The following is a 19,469-nucleotide window of genomic DNA, read 5'->3' as shown; positions in this document are numbered from 1 at the left end:
CGGCCCCGACCCTAAGAAAAGTCCGGTTGCGCCCCGTGGGGGGCGCGGGGGAGAGGGGACGGACAGTGGAACTTGCTGTACCTAGGCAATGCCTAAAAGCACCAAGGGAAAACTGCGGCAAGGGGGTGGAGGGGGACAAGTTACGCGGATCGTTTTTATGATATAGAAACCTCAGCCGCTATTTCAGCCAGAGACGCGATGCCGGAGGTCGCTAAATGGATGTAGAAAGACCCTTGCGGTGTAGGGGGGGGGGATGTTCTTTTAATGGAATTAAAATAACGGCATCGTTATCACGTGTTCGGGGCTTTTCCTGTAGCCAGGAGGGCAGGGCTGCTGTTCAACTACGATTCTTTAATTTAATATTTATTACACCCCCCCCCCAACACCGGCTGTTCGGTCTTCCCCGAGCCGGGCGGATGTTTAACCCACGCAGCGCTGCGAGATGGCTCACTCCTTAGGGCAGGGGGCGGTAAAGCACCGGGCAGCGCGCAGCAGCTGGCCAGGCTGCAACCGGCAGCCCCTGGGCGGGCGCAGAGCTGAGGATCCGGGGCTGGATTCCGCGGTCCCAAGTCGCACTGACCGCTCCTGGACCCCAGCGAGAGCTCTGCTCTGCCCGACGGAGGGCTGAAGGCTCGGCCCATTCCGCTCTTCTTGGCTGGGATTCCCCCTCTTCTCCGGGACCCGACAGTGCCTCGACTCCGCTTTTATTCCCCTATAGCCCATTGCACGCTCGCTTTACTGCGTCTTCCCCCACCCCACCCCTTCGGCTGCACAGCGACTCCTTCCTCCGCTGCCCCCCGCCCCTCCGATGGTCCTGGATGTCCTGACAGTCCCGTGATAAGGGGGCAGCCAACCGGGCTGCCTTCTCCGCCCCCTTTCGGGGCGGCCCTGGCTGTCTTTCTCCGCCTCCTCCTTAAGGGACCGTAGCTGATTTCTACATCCAAAGCTAAAACTGAACGTCAAGCTAACCACGTGGGAGGGCTTTGAAAGAATCAGCTTAAATGCCATTGATTCACTCTGTCAACTAGATGGGAGCCTAAGACCATGAGAGCAATAAAGACCCAAAGAAGAGCCTTTGGGGGGCTTGAATCGGTATTAGCGTGCACACTGCTGTGAATGTAAAGGGGTTAGCAGGGCCTAGCTGGGCCTGGAAAATGGAGACGAATTTGCTTTAGAATAGCTGTGATCAGTGGTTTTGGTTTTTAAATGAGGAATATGTTTAAATACATGTTGATTCTCTTCTGGAACTTTTCAGACTAAAGTAACACACACCTTTCTTGAAGGTGATGACAAATGGCCATGCAGATCCTGCTTTTCCAGTTTCTGTGTGGAGGCAACAAGAGCGTGCGGGTGAAATCCTGGCCCTTTTGAAACCAGTGTCAAAACTCCCAGTGACTTCAATAAAGCCAAGATTTCACCCAGACATGCCAGATGTATACAAAGATATTTGCAAGATATCCTAAAACATCATGCAGACATGCTGCTTATCATTCATGCTTTCACTGGGAACATGAGCAGGGTCATGAGCAATGTTTGAGTCTATTCTCCAGGGAGAGAACTGCTATGACAAGCAAACGTGTCCTTATTGCTCATCACAGACTTATGAAAATAGGGACTGGAGTCAGATTTGCCAGGTGTGATTTTGCCTAGAGTGTGATCTAGACACAGGGCAAAATCACATATATGCATATCTCCGCTCCCAACTCCTCCACGATAACCTGGAACCAGTTGACCTATATGGATATACACACTAAATCTAGCTGATTCAGCAGTATCCTTGACCATCTTCACTGTCAGTGTCTACAAATACACGGTCTAGGCAAATTTCCCCTTAGACACACTCCTGTGTACTCTCCCCCCTCCCCCAGAGTAGATTTGGCTACTTTCAGGTTACTTTCAAAGGGATAATCCTTCCTGCCCCACTGAAGTCAATTGGAAAAATTCCATTCATTTCAGTGGGGGCAAGATCCAGGCGCAAGATTACCCTAGTTGTTTAATTCGGAAATCATGTCCCCTCTCCATGTCCTGTGTAAGTATATCTACATAGAGTTAACTTCCATATAGATTGTTATGAAACCTGTGGTGTGACAGATGTGCTCCCAGAAGAACCCATGTATAATTTCCACGGAGCTGGCGGAGGAAGTCCTGGCCCCATTGAAGTCAATAGGGGAGATACCTAGCTCATAGAACGGGAAAGGAACTGGAAAGGTCATCGAGTCCAGCCCCCTGCCTTCACAAGCAGGACCAAGTACTGATTTTGCCTCAGATCCCTAAGTGGCCTCCTCAAGGACTGGATTTACAACCCTAGGTTTAGGGAACCACTGCTCAAACCACTGAGCTATCCCTCCCCCTTGATTCCAGTGAGGCCAGGATTACACCTGCAACCGCTTGTAGAGGCGCATTTGATCTACATTCTGCGCCATTCATAGAATCTAGTGCGTTCCATCTGGAAAAGTATTGAGGTCTCCCCCCCCCCTCTCCCCCAGGTAATAAAGGCACCCATAATACGCACGCATAATACACGCATGCGACCTCTCCTTTTGCTAAAACTGTGTAATCATCCCTAGGCACCGCAACCCACAGCTCTGTGAGATCCATATGAATACCCCATCCCTACAGGGCTTTTACATCCTTTGGTGACTCTTGCATCGACGGGGAGTTCACACTGCAGCACGTTCATAGCAAGACAAACGCTTGTGCTGACTTTGGTATCCTCCGAGGGAGGGTTGGGACAACGTTACTTCAGGGCAACGGCGTTTCAGGATTGCACCTGATGCTCCCTTACACCTGCACACTTAATAGCTCTTTTTGCAGCATGCGAGGAAACGAGAGCAGAGTCCGGTCCTACAAGGTGCTGAGCACCTCCAACACCGTTAACTTTAAGAAGAGTTGCGGGCGCTCATCACCTTGCAAGATTGGGGGGAGGATTGATTCTGAACAGTGCTCTCATCTCCCATACCGAGGAACTGGAATGGTAGCGGGCGAGCGCTGTGCGAGATCAGCCCCTTCCAGCTGAGCCTCTTTTTCTTTTCTTTCTTTTTTTTCCCCCTCCCTCTCCCCTAAGTAACAAACCCAGGACTGGAGGTTTTCTCCGTAAGGTTCCGCCCAGACAGGGCATCACGCGTGCAGCTTCCTCAATTATAACTCCGGCATGACTTTCATGGTCATCCTTTGCTCCAAGTTTTCACACCAAGAAAATCCTGGGAGCATTTTGGATACTCGAGCGCTACTTAACTCATTCAGGTCCTTCCTTTCCCGCTGTCCCGAAAACTTGGAGCAAAGGATGACCATGAAAGTCATGCCAGAGTTATAATTGAGGAAGCTGCACGCGTGATGCCCTGTCTGGTGGAGTTCCGTAGCATGTCGACTGCAGAATAAGATCTGTATGTAGTTGCTGATGGGGATTTTTCTAATTTTGTTGTGTGTGTTTTTTTTTCTTTTGAGTTGTCGGAAAACTGAAATAAAGTTTCCTAGAAATTGATCCAAAACAGTGTAATGCCACCTATTCCTAACCTAGAATTCAAATAGTCTCAAATTACCGTTATGGGGAACTATTTTTCATTTTGGTTATTTGCATGGATAGTGTAATGAACTGCATTTTTTTTAAAACAGAAGCAAGAAAACTCTTAGTTTAGCATCACTTAACTACTCTGAGAATTTAATAGATATAGGTATAAAATATTAAAGGTGTATATGTTATAGATCGTCCTTATCTTTAATATTTAAGAATTATACATAATGGTATCACTGCTACTCTGTGGATTTAAAACAAGTCTGATAGAATTTTCTTGCTGTTCTTCAGTGTTTATCCACGCAAATTGGCAGACGAACTCAATTATTCATATTAGTGATTTTTTAAAAATCCTACTACTGAAATACACCTTTTGTTCAATTTGACATTTTATTAGCTTTCCGACAACCTATCTGTAATAGAATCTCAACTAATATATATTGAATTGTGTATTAGAATGTTTAACAACACTGAGAGACAAGGTGGGTGAGGGAATATCTTGTATTGCACCAACTTCTATGTAAACTCCAAAGCTTGTCTCTTGGCCATCAGAAGATCCAGTACAGGATATTCCCTCGTCTCTCTAACATCCTGCGCCCAACCTAGGACACTAATACAAACATAAAATAATCGTCACTTTAGATGATCTGATAACCCACTTTAATATTTTGCACGTAAACAATAACAGCTACTTAATCAGCTTAAGCAGTACTGGATAGGAAGCAGAAGCAATACACCATCGCATTTATAAACTGTTCTTTCATTAGTTTCCTTCTGCGGGGAAGCTGGTGTGCAGATATCAGTAACAACAAACATTCACACGCTCTTCTGCTGTTGCATTGGATGGCCCTGTTGCTTGTGTCCATTGCTTATTTGTGAATTTTAAAAACAAAACTCCGTAATAATGGTCCCAATCTTGGTTCCATTGAAATTAATGGCAAAGCACTACTGATTTCATAACAGGAATATTTTCCAGAGATACACGTTCACATTGCTAGTATAAAATTCGTAATTTGTAAAGGTTTCTGAATCTGTGTTTTCGCACTTTCTCTACTGGTGGGAATTAGAATGGGATAATTAATTTGGGTGTATACTTCGAAAGTAAAATTAGACGGGAAAAGTTACTCACATTCCTCATAGTGTGAGGGATCTAATTAAAATCTAAATAAAATATCAGAATGCAAAGCTGCCTATTCTAGTACTGTTATGAATAAAAGCATTCCTCTGTGATTCAGCATTGCTCGATCACTTCAGTACAGAAACCAATTAATCAACTTGCGTATTTTGAATCATGTTACGAGAGGGGTTTAGTACCATTCACAGAAACAACACTAGTTTATCTAAGAATTTTAATATGCTGAATACATTTCCACCCCCCCCCCAGTGATGATGATGATTATACAACATACGCGCCTGCTGCTTCATCTGTCCAGGGAGATTCTCTTGGTGGATAATAAGGAATGTAGAGGTTCTTTAGGTCATAGTGGGTATTTTTATAATTTGAGTTTTTTTAATCTAAACACCAGAATTCTCCCGGTTCAGTCCCTTACTTAAAATTACACAAACACCTCTTTAATGTTCACGTACATATGTCTCCCTTCGAGCTAATGGGAAATAGTCGCTCTCCAGAGGTAAGCTGTTAGCTCCATAAGAAGCTAATATTCTTCAGTTCACCTGAAGGGACTGATTCAATGTATATTGGTATCCAGGGAAAGGTTCCCATTAATGTCAGTAGGTGTGGGATTAAGGGCCCATAATCCCGTTACCAGTGCTGAGCAAATGGACCAGCCAGGGTTTTCTGACTGTAACAGAGTAGAGCTAAAGAAAGGTTGCCATCCAATAAACAACATCAGAGTAAAATGCAAGTTCCACTCTTTTAGGGTGCTGAATGGCCTTTTAAATAAACATTGAAAGCATTCAGCAGCTTGCAGGACAGGCTCCTTAAACAGTACATACTGCATACAAACTTCCGAGAAAGCTATTTATTATGATTGTGCTATGCATGTATTTATTTCTTAATAATGCAATATATAATCAGGGGAAAATATTGATGGTGGCTCATCGACATGTCCTACTCTAGATTCTAGAGTCAAGGGCTTCTAGCTGTAATACAGCTTATTTAACATCTTTCGAGGAATCGCATAGATGTCACAATAAATGAAGGGCTTAATTAAAAACCAATTGACGTGGCGGGAGGAGACGCTCATTTATTTCCACCACTTTGAGTCACGCCCTAATGGCTACACTTGCAACTGATGCTTTTTTGTGTGACAATGTGTATTTCTTAAAAATGTATTTGTGCTGGGAAATTGTTGCCTTATTGACGGCAATCAGGCTGCCTACAAGACTATGGGATTCTTTTCATTGATGTTAACAGGGAATTAGATCAGGCTCATGGTCCTGCCTGCTTTCTGAAAAGGTACCCCATACTGTTCGGTTATAAGGTGGATAAATCCTAGACAACACACACTCACTGGAGTGCTACCAGCTGGGGGTTGCAGGCAGGCAGGACGCCTCCTACACACAGTGCTACCTTACCAACCCCTAGTTTGTTTTCTTTATGAACTTTGTTTGAATTTGTTTGAACAAGAATTCTTCCTTCTTAAAACTTTTGAAGCGATGTTTGTCTGAAGTGCTTTTCAATAAAATGTTTTTTAAAAAAAGGGGTTGTAACACAATAAGCGAAAATCTGGCCCTTGCCGGCCACTACAGCTATTTAGCAGCTCTCTATAAACGGAATCTGACCGTATCCAAGCTGAGTATAAATCTGTTCGTGTAGAAGTGGGTTATCTTTCTCTGCACACTCTGTGCTTAGACTGGAACCAAGCAGCCCAGCTGTTTTCTACCACAGCCCCTGAACCTTCCCTCCCAGCCAGCGCAGTCCCTGCTCGCCCCGCAAGAGACCAACAAGGTTGCAGCTGCCTGGCGGATGGGTCACCGGTTGCCGTAGAAAGATTGTGGAATCCTGGCTTCACTGAAGTTAACAGCAAAATGTCCATTGACTGCAGTGGGGCCAGCATTTCATGCGGTGCCCGTGGCTGAGCCGGGCAGCGCTGTTAGCCCCGCAGGGAGCTGGCCACCCGCCCGGGCCCTATGCCTGGGGCGGAGCGGCATTCCCTGCAGGCTGGGCTCGGAGGTAGCTGACCACTTGCTGATGCCCGCTCTCTATAGCGAGGTCAATGGGGAGGCGGCCCGATTTGTCCCCTAGATCCAAGCGAGCCCCGCCTCGGTGCAGCGCCACAAGGGTGTCCAGGAAACCTTCTCGCGCTGCATCGTGCACTGGGAGGGAGCCAGTGCGGGGATCCGGGCGGTTGGGATCAGCTCCTCTCTGCAGCAGCAGCTCCGCCACCTGGGTGTTTCCCATCATCATGACCTGTGGGGAAGAAGCCGTCAGTGAGCCTAGATCGATTCAGGGTTCAGTCATTGCAAGAATCTCGTTTGGTCTAATGGGGATTTTATCTGAGTTAAGGGCAGAGTCTGAGCCGCATTACGCTGTCTATGCGTTGCTCTGGTTTTACATCGGCGTAATGGAGCCCAGAATCCGGTCGCTTGACTTTGGAATTACACTTGTGTTCCAAGGAGGTAAATCTCCAGGCTGATACCCGAGCCCTGTCGCTGTCCGTGGCAGAACTGCCATTAGCTTCAGTAGGGCAGGCTTCCTAGTGTTTTGTATATTTCGCTACTTGTAAACGGTGCATAGCTCTTGAACTGCACAAATACATATTTCAAATCCGTATGTATGATAGTATTTTCTGTAAACACTTCATATTAAACATTTGAAAAGGTAAACCTTAAAAAGCGTTTACCTAGTGCAACTCAAGAGCAAAATACACGTCCCTAAGACCTCCCGCTCGGTAGCGATGTTTTGTTTTTTTTATTGCACCCATTTTTATATTTGATAAATGTGATGGCGAGTTTTATTTTTTATCAAGGTAATTTATGCAGACATGACCTTCATTTACATGTGATTGAGAGAAATGAACTGTTCTTTGAAAAACTTTCTCTGCGGAGTGGACTAGGAGACTGTACAAGAAAACTAATTCATAATAAAATTAACTGCGTAGAAGAAAAGTCTTTCATTTGAGAGATTTCCATTGCAAATTAATGCGCAAGGAATGGGCGACAGAACTGGAGGGCTGTTTTTGTCTTGTTTTGGGTTTCCTTTTATGATTTAAAACTCTTGGCCTGGGTTTAATACAGCTTGATTAATACTGCAGCAAACTTAAATATTAAGTGTTTTAAATATGTTCATGTGTATTCCGCTTCACATGCACAATCAAACAAATATAGTTACTTTAATAGCCTTTAAATGCGTAGTAAAATGCATTTGAAGTTTCACTATATTAAATGTGTCCAAATTTCAATTTATTTTAGCCAATAATCTCTGTGGGCAAGATAAATAGAAAGTGGGTTAAAGGATGTCCTTTTAAAAGAAAAAAAAGGAATAAAAATTCATCACAGAAATATCTGAGCAACATTTCTATCAAATGTAATTGATCACAGACAGAACCTATGCAAATTGGTCTGAGAGTCAGCCATTTTAAGGGTAGCAAAAAAGGGGAAGGTGTTTTAGTTATTTTTTTTCTAGTTATCCACATATATGGATGAGTTTCCTTTCCACATATGTGGATATAAATTACACACACACATACACACACACACACACACACACAGAGCAATAACAACTCATCCACCGATGTGGATAACTTTGTGGGTTTTTTTTAAATGAAGTTCAGTTTTCCTTTTTCCCCTTGCCATGTTTACTCATTGGAAGTATAATTCTTTTCCCCTGTAAACAGTCAAACAAAATGGCAGTCATTCAGAGTCCAGTCATGCTTGATTAAATGTAATGTGATCTGGCATTTTATATGATCAAAGTATTGTTTGAAATAGTAATTGAAACAAAGTACCATTTCCTAAATATAACTTTTAGGTGGTTTAATGTTCAGAAATGAATGAAGTCGATGAAAAAAACATCCAAAATAATGCTATTTTTAATGTAAACCTTTTTATCAAAACACTCCTGCAGTTTTTTCTCCCTCTAGAATTTAAGGGGTGAAGAATCGAAATGGGGTGCGTATAATTGTGGGATATGAACCATAAAGCAAAGTGGACCGTGTTATAGAAATCGTCTTAGAAATAGTAATTTATCAGTATTCATACATACTGAGCTATCCCTTTGCTTGATTGTTCATGTCCCCTGTAATTACATGTTCCTCATTTCGATTCATTTTGTGGAATACATATACGTTTTAACCCCTAAAAGCGCCATAAAACCGATGAATAGTAATTTTAAACGAGTGGCAATGAATTTTTAAACATCACATCTCTATTTAGCAATCCAGAAGCAGAATTCGTTTTTTTTAAGTGGCTTCCAAGCGCTTCCCTTAATAGCCGACTCACGAGGTGCACAAAAACTAGATATTGTTACAAGCCCTGTTTTTACTTATTTGAAGCAGGCTCTACCCCCATAATGCGATCTCCCTTCGAGCCAGCAGCGCTGGAAAACGGATTTTAAAATGCAAAGTCTCTATGGCTCGCGCTCCCCGGTGCCTGTGTTCCCTTCCCGCTGGGCTTCGTGGCCCTGTACCTGAATGGGGGTCCTGCCGAAGGAATTAACAGTATTGGGGTTCATCCCGGCTTCCAGCAGCAGCCGCAGCCTCTGCACGTCCCCCCGAGCCGCGGCGTTAGCCAGCAGGTCCCTCTCGCCGCCTGCAGCTACAGCCCCCGCCTGCATGCCTCATGGAGCCAGAGAGCTCGCCCCGAGCACCCCCCCACCGCTGCCTTAAATAGCGGCACGGCGGGCGCAACCCAACCTGATATGTTTGCACCGCCTCCCTTTTCTCTACAGTCCCACCCCGCCCCATCCTTCACGGGCACGTGCGTGCAGGGCACCTTCCCCCCCACGCCAGCTATGGGTGACACTGCAGCCCCCAGCCCCGGGAACGATCCCAGGAATAACATGGCTGTCATCCGCCTGCTGCAGGCGCGCTGCCGGCGCAGAGAGATGGCAGGAAAGCCCTGCCCTTGCGCGGGGAGGCGGCGGCTGCAGCGGCCGGGATTGGAAAGTCATCCCTGCCCATCACAGGCGCCATGCCGAGAGACGTCTCCTCCCCCGCTGGAGCTTTCCTCCCCCCTTATACTTCGTCTCCTTGCACGCCCGCCCTCCTCTCCTCCCAGCCGCGGTGTGTCCCCCGGACTCGCTCACTCCTCCTCCCGCGACTTCCTCCACCTTGAGCCTCCAGTGCTCACCCTCTTCCTGCTCAGGGTGAGCTACGAGGGGCGCCCTGGGGCTCGGCTGACAGCCGGCTACGCGCCGTCTCCTCTACCTTGCACATAACTTTTCCGCTTGACAGCGAATCCGCACACCAAGGCGGTCCCAACCGGTCAAAATCTCTCTCCTGATCTCGCCAGAGCGACCCACGCGAGCTCCCCGGGGAAAATGTCTTGCGATCAGGGAGGTGGACCAAAAAGAAGGGGCTATGATGGTAGGTGAGGGACAGCGCCCGGCTCTCTGGAGACTCCCTCCTCCCCCACCGCTCTGATGGGTAAACCAGGTTTTATGGAGGGCCAGGAGGGCGCAAGATAAAATAACTTGGCTGCTGTCCTCCCTCCATCAGCCAGGGACCCAATCTCCCTCGCTCATGCGGTTACATTACCCCTCATCCGCCTCTCCCACCTCCCAGTCACATGTCCATCTCCTTCAGTCCCCCGCATCCACTTTACCTGCAACCCCTGTTCTTGATCTCCTTCATCCGCTGTCTGCAGCTAAAACTGCCAGCTGGGCCACCCCCTGGGTCTTCAACCATTTCACCCCTCGGGAGGCTCCCATGTGCACACTCGGTCTCACCGGCTAAAGTCCATCAACGAGGAGAGGAGGTTCCCAAATTTGGCTGGCAGCGGTGGTTCCATGATACTGTCATGTGACTGTTGTGTTGTCTGCTAACCAGTGATGTTGTATGCATGGCACTCTGGGACTAGGTATTTCTAGTAGAGGTGCTCAGGTTCCCAGGAAAATCCTGGGTTCTTCACCAGCCGCGACCGGTACCATAGATAGCGCAAAATAGACGCAGCACCTGCTCCGGAAAGTGCTGTCAAAGCACTTGTCGTTTCAGTGCCATATTTTCGGATCATGTCCAATGTCTGGAGAAAATACTCACAAAGTGGAGGCAGGAAATGTGAACAACGCTGATTTTATTCACTTTACAGCAGACGTTTCCACGAACAGAGGCATCCGTAGAAGTCTACGCGGTTTTATTTAGATAACCCAGCATGATTGCGCAATCCAAGCCAGGTAACGATCAAATATAGAAGCAGGTAATAAACTGCTAGACTTACCTGAATATATATTCACCCCAGTGAAATTAACACAGCAGCGTATCTGTGCATGTCACTTAGCGGACAAAGAACAATCGCCATGAATAACATCCCAGCAAGTAATCGCCAGGAAAGCAAAGATGAATAGTAGCTTCTGAAGCTAGTAAGATTTTTCCTGTTTTCACTAGAGGTGAAATCCACCTCCACTGTACGTGACGAATTCTGCCCTGCAGAGCTCTGAAAACTCACTACATTCAAGCAGCAAAGAGTCCTGTGGCACCTTATAGACTAACAGACGTATTGGAGCCTGAGCTTTCGTGGGTAAATACCCACTTCGTCCGATGCATGTCGTCCCATGTATCCGACGAAGTGGGTATTCTTCACCCACGAAAGCTCAGGCTCCAGTACGTCTGTTAGTCTATAAGGTGCCACAGGACTCTTCGCTGCTTTTACAGATCCAGGCCTTGGCTACTCCTCTGATACTCACTACATTCAGTTACAACTATAGAACAGTCCAAACAAGCATACAACGTAACAGTGAAGTTAATATCATCACTTCCCGATCTTTAGTTGTATATTCATATGGTTCTCTTTGGCAGAAAGGTCATGTTATAAAACCACTACGTAGTCAATCTGAGATCACTTGAATTAGATGATCACACAAAGGTGGTGTGGTGCCAGTGGAAATGCCCCAGGAAATGAAGGCAGATTTCACTGCAGAGCACAAGGCGCCTTGGAATGTTGATACTCTATCCTGGGACTCAATGAACAAACGTCATGGAGGTGGAAGGGATTACAGCTCACCGCTAATACCGAGAGCCATCCAGAGACGTCATATCAAAATGCCTTTATGTTGCATGCGCAGACCAAAGCCCTGGCTACAGAGCTGTATGGGCATCACCCTCGAATACTTACTCCGTTGCTTCTTACACCAGCGATCCCATATTGCTCAATGGCAACACTGAGCACGAGAACGCGGGCGGAAGAACCACTGGATGGGCAAGAAGATCAGAATCTCTTTCCCAGCATTTTATAACGTAAGGTTGTCCTCGAGGGGAACCCAACTGGCTCTGCCCGTGGAGAGGTTAGGGTCTTGTGCTCTCTTCCACTTCTGCACGAGCAAGTAGCCATCCTAGATCTGGGCCTAGCATAGAAGAAATATCCTCTCCCTCAGCCCCGCAGAAGCCTCTCCCTGGTGGGCTGCAGGGAGAGGCAGCATGTTGGGTTCATCTGTGTGTTCTTCCTTCACATACGCATGGATGAAACCAGTAGAAGTTTCGACGGCAGAGTGCGTGTTAACTTATGTTAGCCTCCCCGTGGGGTAGAGTGCCCCTTTAGGAGGCTTGTAGGGGTAATGGCAGGGCACGAGGCAGGCTGCTTTACAGCAGAAGTGGGGGCAGAGGGCTCCCGTGGGAACAGGCCTGGGCTCAATGAAATCCCCTGAGATGGCGGGGTCTGCACCGTCCACGAGAGGCAACCCATACCCCCACTCGGAAAAGAAGGAATTCTTAAGAAAGGGCGGTTTTCAATTTGCTGAGGGCCGATCTTGCAATGTTAGCGTATCGGGACTGAACACTGCGCCTACAAAGAGCTTCAGACTCCAGTCCGTGAAATCCTGGACCTCCACACCCCCAGACAATGGGAGTTTTGCTACGGACTTCGGCTGAAGCCAGGATTTCATTCATTGACTCCAGTGGGGCTCCCCATGAGCGCAGGGATCGGCCTGGGCTTTGTAGGTGAGTGGGAAATCGTTAGGGAAGAAGCACTTAATCACTATAATGTCTTTGCTGATACTGACTAACTTGAAACCTCTGAAAGCTCATGATGTTTCCTGTGTCCCTTTTCACATTCTGAAAGGCCTCCCTGCTGGTAAGTCACACGTTCTTTGTACCAGCACGTGTAAGACTACATCTGAAGCCGCCTTGTAAGATACGGAACTGAACCATTCCGTTTTGACCTGACAATCTTGTGGGCCACACTGTAGCTTTTTAAACATTACAGAACAAATTCTATTGTTTGCTCCTCCCCCGCAGCGCAACCCCAGCAAACCTCCTTTTTCTGAGGGCTTTAATTCCACCCATGACAAATTCCAGTGTCATGTTTAAGATCACTTGAGGAGAGAGATGGGAGTTGGTGGCTCAGTCAAATAAAATAAATGCATCGTTATTAACTATTAGTTATTCTCATTCCGCCTCCCTTCACCTCCAGGCTGTAACCAAGTCTTGTGATTTCTTTCTCCATAGGAGTGTGTGTGGGTGTGTATAAAAAGAAAACGTCTTGTTTGTCCCCACACCTGAAATAGTTGTCCACATCTTAATAATTTAGGACCGGAGCCAAAGTTCACTGAAGGCAATAGAAGTTTTTCTATTGCCTTCAGTGGACTTTGGATCAAGCCCACCCCACATCACTAGAACTAGTTCCTCTTTAGCCTCCCCGGCTACCTCATCATATCCTGTTCAGTCTATCCTATACACAACTTGCTGCCTTGTGTTGCTTGCTGTGAACTGTTCTGAAGGAGGGTGTATTTTCTGAGTTCACAAGAAATGTATCACTGCAAATGGAATGTAGTAAGATAATTTTGTTCTGCAAGACGTTTGTGTTCCATCTAGTGCAGTGGTCCCCAAACTGGGGTTCCTGAAATGTTATGGGGGCTCTTGGGGTGGGGGGAGAATCCCTAATGGTGGACAGAACTGTCCCTAGGGACCCCAGGGCCGCACAGCAGCAGGGAGCCCTTAGACTGGGACTTCAAGAGCTAAGCAGATCAAAGCAAGCATCTCTATCACACTGAGGAGATTTAAACTTCCAGACACCTTATAAAAAATGGAAAGGGAGGTGGATTTTTTTTGCTGTTTTTAAAATTAAATAGGCAGCTAGTATTGTTTTAAATTTATTATGAAGAACAAGCTGAAGCTGTTTTGTTTGCCTGGACTGCTCAAGACCTGAATGTTTGCGTAGGAGGAACTCTTTGAGTTGGGTTCTTAAATGTCTTCATGCTGTTTCACATCTGATACTCCTTGATGAAACATAGGAGCCTTGTCTTATAACAGGTTTATTCAAAGTGATACGACCCACGAAAGTGAGCTCTTGGAAAAGTGCTACCCTTTTCATAATGTAATAACAATACTGTAATGATTAATAATACTGTGTAATAAGCATGTCATAAAAGCAAATTTTATATTTCCAAGATCAGTGCTTTTATAATTTATACTCAGGTAAAGGAGAAAATCCCTGAAAATATTCACTTTTAGGAGGGGGTTCACGAGACTAGATGTTTTAGTGAAAGGGGTTCACAGGTTGTTAGGAACCACTGATCTAGTGGCTGTGCATCAAGGAGAGAAGAAATAGTGATTGAGTCAAGCCATCAGGGACATGCTGAGGACAGTATTGATAATGATAAAACATAGCTCTTATATCGGTTGTATTACCGAGAGAAAACAGCAGGATGTAGAGGCCAAATGTTTGGAAATCAAGAGGTAGTTCAGGTTATTGACAAGGAAGGGGACCAGAGGATGTAGTAATGCTGCTATCTGTTTCTGAGAGGCCTATGTGCTGTCACTGTACCTGGAGACTGTCAAGTATCTTTTTGTTTTCTTTTCCCCCTGGGTGAAATCCACTCCTATGAAGAAGGCCATCAGGAGGCCTAGGCACAACAGAAGACTTGCTTAGGCCTTGTTTCTTGTGGTTCATAAGCTATGTGCAGTTCCTCTACTTTTCACCTTCTGCTAGAACTACTGCACAGAATGATGTAATCCTGATGTTGTTCTCTCACAGAAATAGTGCTTCAAAGTTACAAGATTGCACTTCCTCCCCCCCCCATCTTACCAAGGCCTAAATTAATAATACTAAATACCCAAACCACACAGCTCTGACCTACTTTAAAATTATTTTGCCATAACAAGAGTATTTAGGAACAAATTACAAGAGGGTGAATAGTAGCAGAGATTTAGATTTTAACATTTTAAACTACCCACCTACCATGTTGTTATGCTCATAAACCTGACTATAAAAACAAAACTATCTTAATCAAAGCATCTGCTGCCTGAGTCAGATACTTAATCAAATAACTGCTTGGTTTGGGGGAGGGGGAGAAAAGAAGGTTTGGAGCCTGCAAAAATGCTAGTAGCCCCATTGAACGAAAGGTACAATACACGAGCATAAAATTATTCAGGTGACAAAGTAATTTTCAGGGTTGTGGCCTTAGTTTGCACTCCTGCTAACTCTGCAGGGACAATGGGCAGAAAGCTGATCCCATTTCTACCCTGAATTTTCGCTAGTAACTCCCATGGCGCTACTGTGATTTTTTTACGGGTATGAAAAACTCCGCTAAAGGCAACAAAGTTACCCTGCATTTTCTTTAGTGGGAATGAAATCAGTCAAGCCCTAATGCTAGTGGATGTGCACAGTCTGATGCTCATCTCTGATTTTACAGCTTCCCGGGTATAGTGGGCAACTATACAATTGATTTGTATAAAGGGGAAAAATGAGACTAATAAAAATGAAACTATAGCTGGTCAGAATCAGTGCCCAGATCCTACGGTGATTAAACTCTGTTTAGATACAGTAATTAGATTAAGGAAGTACAATTCTGAAGTTTAGTTCCTTAATCTTTTCTGTTTGTAATAGAAAATGGTGCGATGGCTACAGAAATACTAAGAAAAAGCAGCTGAGCAGATAAAAATAAAACAAACTTTTGCTTGCTGCGGTAGCAAATCCAGGAGGCCCCAGAAACTTGAGAGCTACCCGTTATCCGAATTAGCAGTACACAAATTTACAAGGGGATGGCTTTAGAAGATGCTCTTGTGTATATAGAGCACGGTGCTATTTCATATCAGACAAAGGGAATTGGCGTAGGAGCTGTGGTCGCAGCCCTGATATGTACGCACATGGCAAAGAGAGGATCCCAGTTACTGTCAGGCAAAAAGTGTATCTTGAAAATGGATGTCCACAAACGTGTCATGTTTCCTTATCTGAGCCCAGCTTCTCACTCAGAGAGGGAAGAGCTCCAAGTCTGGCACGTTTACAATACCAGGCAAGTTCCACTGGATCCTTCTGGTATCTTGGTGACAGGTCCACATTTTTCATTCCTACTGAGGTGGGAATGGGCTGCACAAATGGCGGCTTATTTTAAAGTTCTGCAAAATGCATCGACCTATCATGCTAATATAAAGTAAATACTCGTAAAAGGCTTTATAAACCAAGAAACTGATACGGCACTCGGGTGCCCTGCATATATTTGGCCCAATCAGAAGAGAAAAGCCTTATTGTATGGGAACTAACACAAGCCACAAAACTGCAGATCAGCACCAAACAAGATAGCAGAAAAAAGGTTCCGAGAACCCTGCTAATATTTTTTTCTACATCGTCAGTTTTCAACCTTTTCCACCCATGACCTCAAAACTATCCCCTTTTTCCTTCTGCACTCCTTTAAATCCATTCACGCTTCCCTCAGAAATCCAGAACCTAGCATACCTTGTGTTGTTTTAGTCAAGCAGCTCGCATATACCAGCAAGAACCAGAAAATAATATCTGAGATGACCACAATATTGCCGAACAAGTGCTGACCACAGAATTATATTTGATTAACCTAGTTACTGCAGCTGATTACTGCTAGAAAAAATATTTTGTTGAAGGGGAAGGGATAAAAAGAGAATTATACTTTTTATATGAAGGCTTACTTTCTGTAGAAAATTTCCCATTAAACAATTTAGCAACCCCAATTAACTGGTCTAAGGGTTTTATTTTTCTGCCTCTCTCTAAAGTGCACTGAAAAAAATCATTTTGAATAACGATGAAAACAGACCTAATTGGAAGCTGCAATTACACAAAGTTAAACTATTTTGGTTATACTCCAAACAGAAAACAACCTATTTTAATATTTAAAGTGTCTTCACTTACCAGCAAAGTGATATATATATTTTTGGCTGTGATAGGTGAACATGCAAATAAGGAAAAAATGTGCCCCCCACTAACAATGGAGAATTGAAATATTTTCTCTCTGCTGTTTTCTAATAGAGCAATATATTAGGTCAGTGTTTAACTGGATGGATGGGTCATGGTTTTGTGATAACGTAGTACGTAAGGGCTTCCTCAGTCTCTGAATGAGTGACTGAAAGGGTGGATTTAGCCTGTATGGAAATAGCTTGACTAATTTTAATAAATCTAAAAAGAACCACGGTAGAGGAGAACTTTGGTAGAGCTCTAATAAGAATACAGTACAAGCAGGTGAATGGCAATTGTTGGACCAGGGATGCTATGTAACTATCTCAGAGCATTTTACAAACATATACTGAATTAAGCCTCAGCACATTCGGCAAAGCTCGAATGTAAATGTAGAAGCAGAGAAACTGAGGCAAAGGGAGATTGTGCCTTGTCCAGGGTCGCATAAAAGGTAGGTGACATAACCAGGAAAAAAACTCTTGGTCTCCTGATCCCATGGTTTAACCAATGCCAGAAAATGCTCTCTGTATTTTACTAATAGTTTCATTTACTGTAGTGTATTTTCTAGGTTTACTGTAACAATACAGTAGTTTTATTTGAAAGATGGGTTCTGGCCCATTACGATATTCAAGAATCTCACGCTGGCTGCGGATTAATCAGAATTCAGGATGTCTTAATAGCATTTTATAATATTATTTACTGCTTTTAAATCAACAAACTACTTATGTGCCAAATTAAAACGTCCCAAGTTTTAGCACAAATCCTACATGAGTGCATACAAAATAAGTAACTTTCTGCCTACTTTCCATTTACATTAATGTACGCAGGATTTGCTGTACAATATAATCAGCCATTTTGTAAACTTCGGGGTCTAGCTGGTTCGGTAGCTGCTCTTCGGAGCAGTTCCATGGCACTGCTCCAGGGAGTTAGAGCTGAAGGGTTGGGCCCTGTGTTATTTCTTTTCAGAAGGTTCATCGCTTTTTATTTCCTCCTGGATCCTTCACTTTCTGATAAAACAACCAAATTAGACACGCATAAATATTTTCACTTTTTAGATTCATTCAAATCCAGATGGGGAAAGGGCAAAGATCAGTGCAGCTGCTGTATTTTCCAGTGAATGTGTCCTGTTCTGCCCTCAGACACACACACCCATACCCTCAGCAAGGGCTATGCATGCAGCTGCCTACGATCTGGGCCCTTAATTGTTTCTCTTTTTTCCGAGTTTCACTTTACTCTTTTCCCAGGCTTATTATTCTTTATTTTAATATCATTATATTGTATAGAACAGCTATGATAGGGCCGGAGGGGGAATTCCACGTTTTACAGCCTCAGTCACAACACAACTTGGCCTTCCAAGAGCAAAACAATCATGTTTTGAATACCTTAGTGAACTTTTTTAGTACTAATTTGCTGTTTAATTTTTGTTTTTAATTAAATTATATAAAAATAATTATTTTGGGGCTCAGAAATATCGAGCAAAACGCTGCTGGCCAGAGCAGGGTTTCTGACCCTGAATTCAGTTGCTTAAAGACAGTCAATCTTTTCAGAATCAGTCCCATATTTTGGTATTTATGCTTTTCAGGTTAATCACAGACGTGATGTTGATGAGGATATTTTTTTTACTACTTATTATCCCTGCGGTTGAAGTAAGGAGGCCCATCATCTAGTTTTAAATATGAATATTTAAAGATAATGATGTACACTGCATAATTGCTCTTGATCAAAACCTTCACTGTACATTGGTCTAACCAGCGCTCAGTATTCCAGCAGCAGTATAGAATTATTTACTGCTCCAAACACCGTGATTATATATATTTTAAATCTCCTAACCGGGGCCCCTCTTGTTTCAATTTTTTTTTAAAAAGTGTGGGTTTTATGCCCGGTGATACCGGTCTTGGCACTTCCTATGAGACTACAGAAATCGTATTCTTTCTCAGTTTAATATTGCTGCACATTTTATAATCCACAGACAATCCACAGAAATACTTTATGCTTATTGTGTATTCAATAAATCATAAACAACAAGGCCTAAACTGCACTGTACAGAGCCAAACAGACCCTGCAAGGGCCACTTCTGAAGTCCCAATTCAGTGGGAGTTTTGCCTGAAGTGCTTGAATTTTGTCTGAGCGAGCCCCTCAGGATCCTTTAGATATGACTTAACTCTATGAACTAATAATCAAAGTTACCTTAGTTTTGGATGTTTATACAATAACAATAAAAATATATAAAACCAGGCCAATAGATTTCACTGTTAAAAACAACACATTGAAAAGGCAAACATGCTGACTTTCCTATCTGGCTATTCGCAGAATAGTGGGGTGTGTGTCATCGGCCATTTTCTCCCTCCAAAATATTTTTGGTGCCTACTCATGAGAACGTCGGTCTCCAGTTGTAATACTTGATGGTGATTATAGATGCACCTTCATTACTCTAGAAAAATCTCCTGCTGTATCTAATTGGAACAATCACAGTGCCATAATGATGAAGCAATAGCTTGTGGACGTTTATTACAAAGTCTGCTGCTGTACGCTAAAGACAATTTATAGGGGGCCAAATTAGTGCACCCTTAAATATGGGACCATCTTGGGCCATCAGTCTGTAAGCAGTAGTTCCTGAAATCAATCGGAAAAAGAAATGACCCAAGTAAGAGTACCCGCATGACTAGCTGTCTCTACACACAGTACCCAGTACCCAGCAGGTTAC

At 44.3% G+C, this 19,469-nt stretch overlaps 1 protein-coding gene across 1 annotated transcript; it reads right to left on the bottom strand.

Annotated features, from left to right (window-relative positions):
* Positions 1-4,154: 4,154 nt before the first annotated feature.
* LOC115653522 (cyclin-dependent kinase 4 inhibitor B-like) lies at positions 4,155-9,258 on the bottom strand. The gene is made up of 2 exons (XM_030566889.1): positions 9,102-9,258; positions 4,155-6,884 (listed from the first exon to the last, which is right to left on the bottom strand). The coding sequence occupies exons 1-2, from the start codon at positions 9,246-9,248 to the stop codon at positions 6,603-6,605; spliced, it is 429 nt and encodes a 142-aa protein (XP_030422749.1). The 5' UTR covers positions 9,249-9,258; the 3' UTR covers positions 4,155-6,602.
* Positions 9,259-19,469: the final 10,211 nt, after the last annotated feature.

This window comes from Gopherus evgoodei, chromosome 6 (genome assembly GCF_007399415.2).
Source record: "Gopherus evgoodei ecotype Sinaloan lineage chromosome 6, rGopEvg1_v1.p, whole genome shotgun sequence".
Classification (NCBI taxonomy): Eukaryota; Metazoa; Chordata; order Testudines; family Testudinidae; genus Gopherus; species Gopherus evgoodei.
Note: the sequence above shows the minus strand (reverse complement) of the source record. Positions and strands in the feature narration are given on the sequence as shown.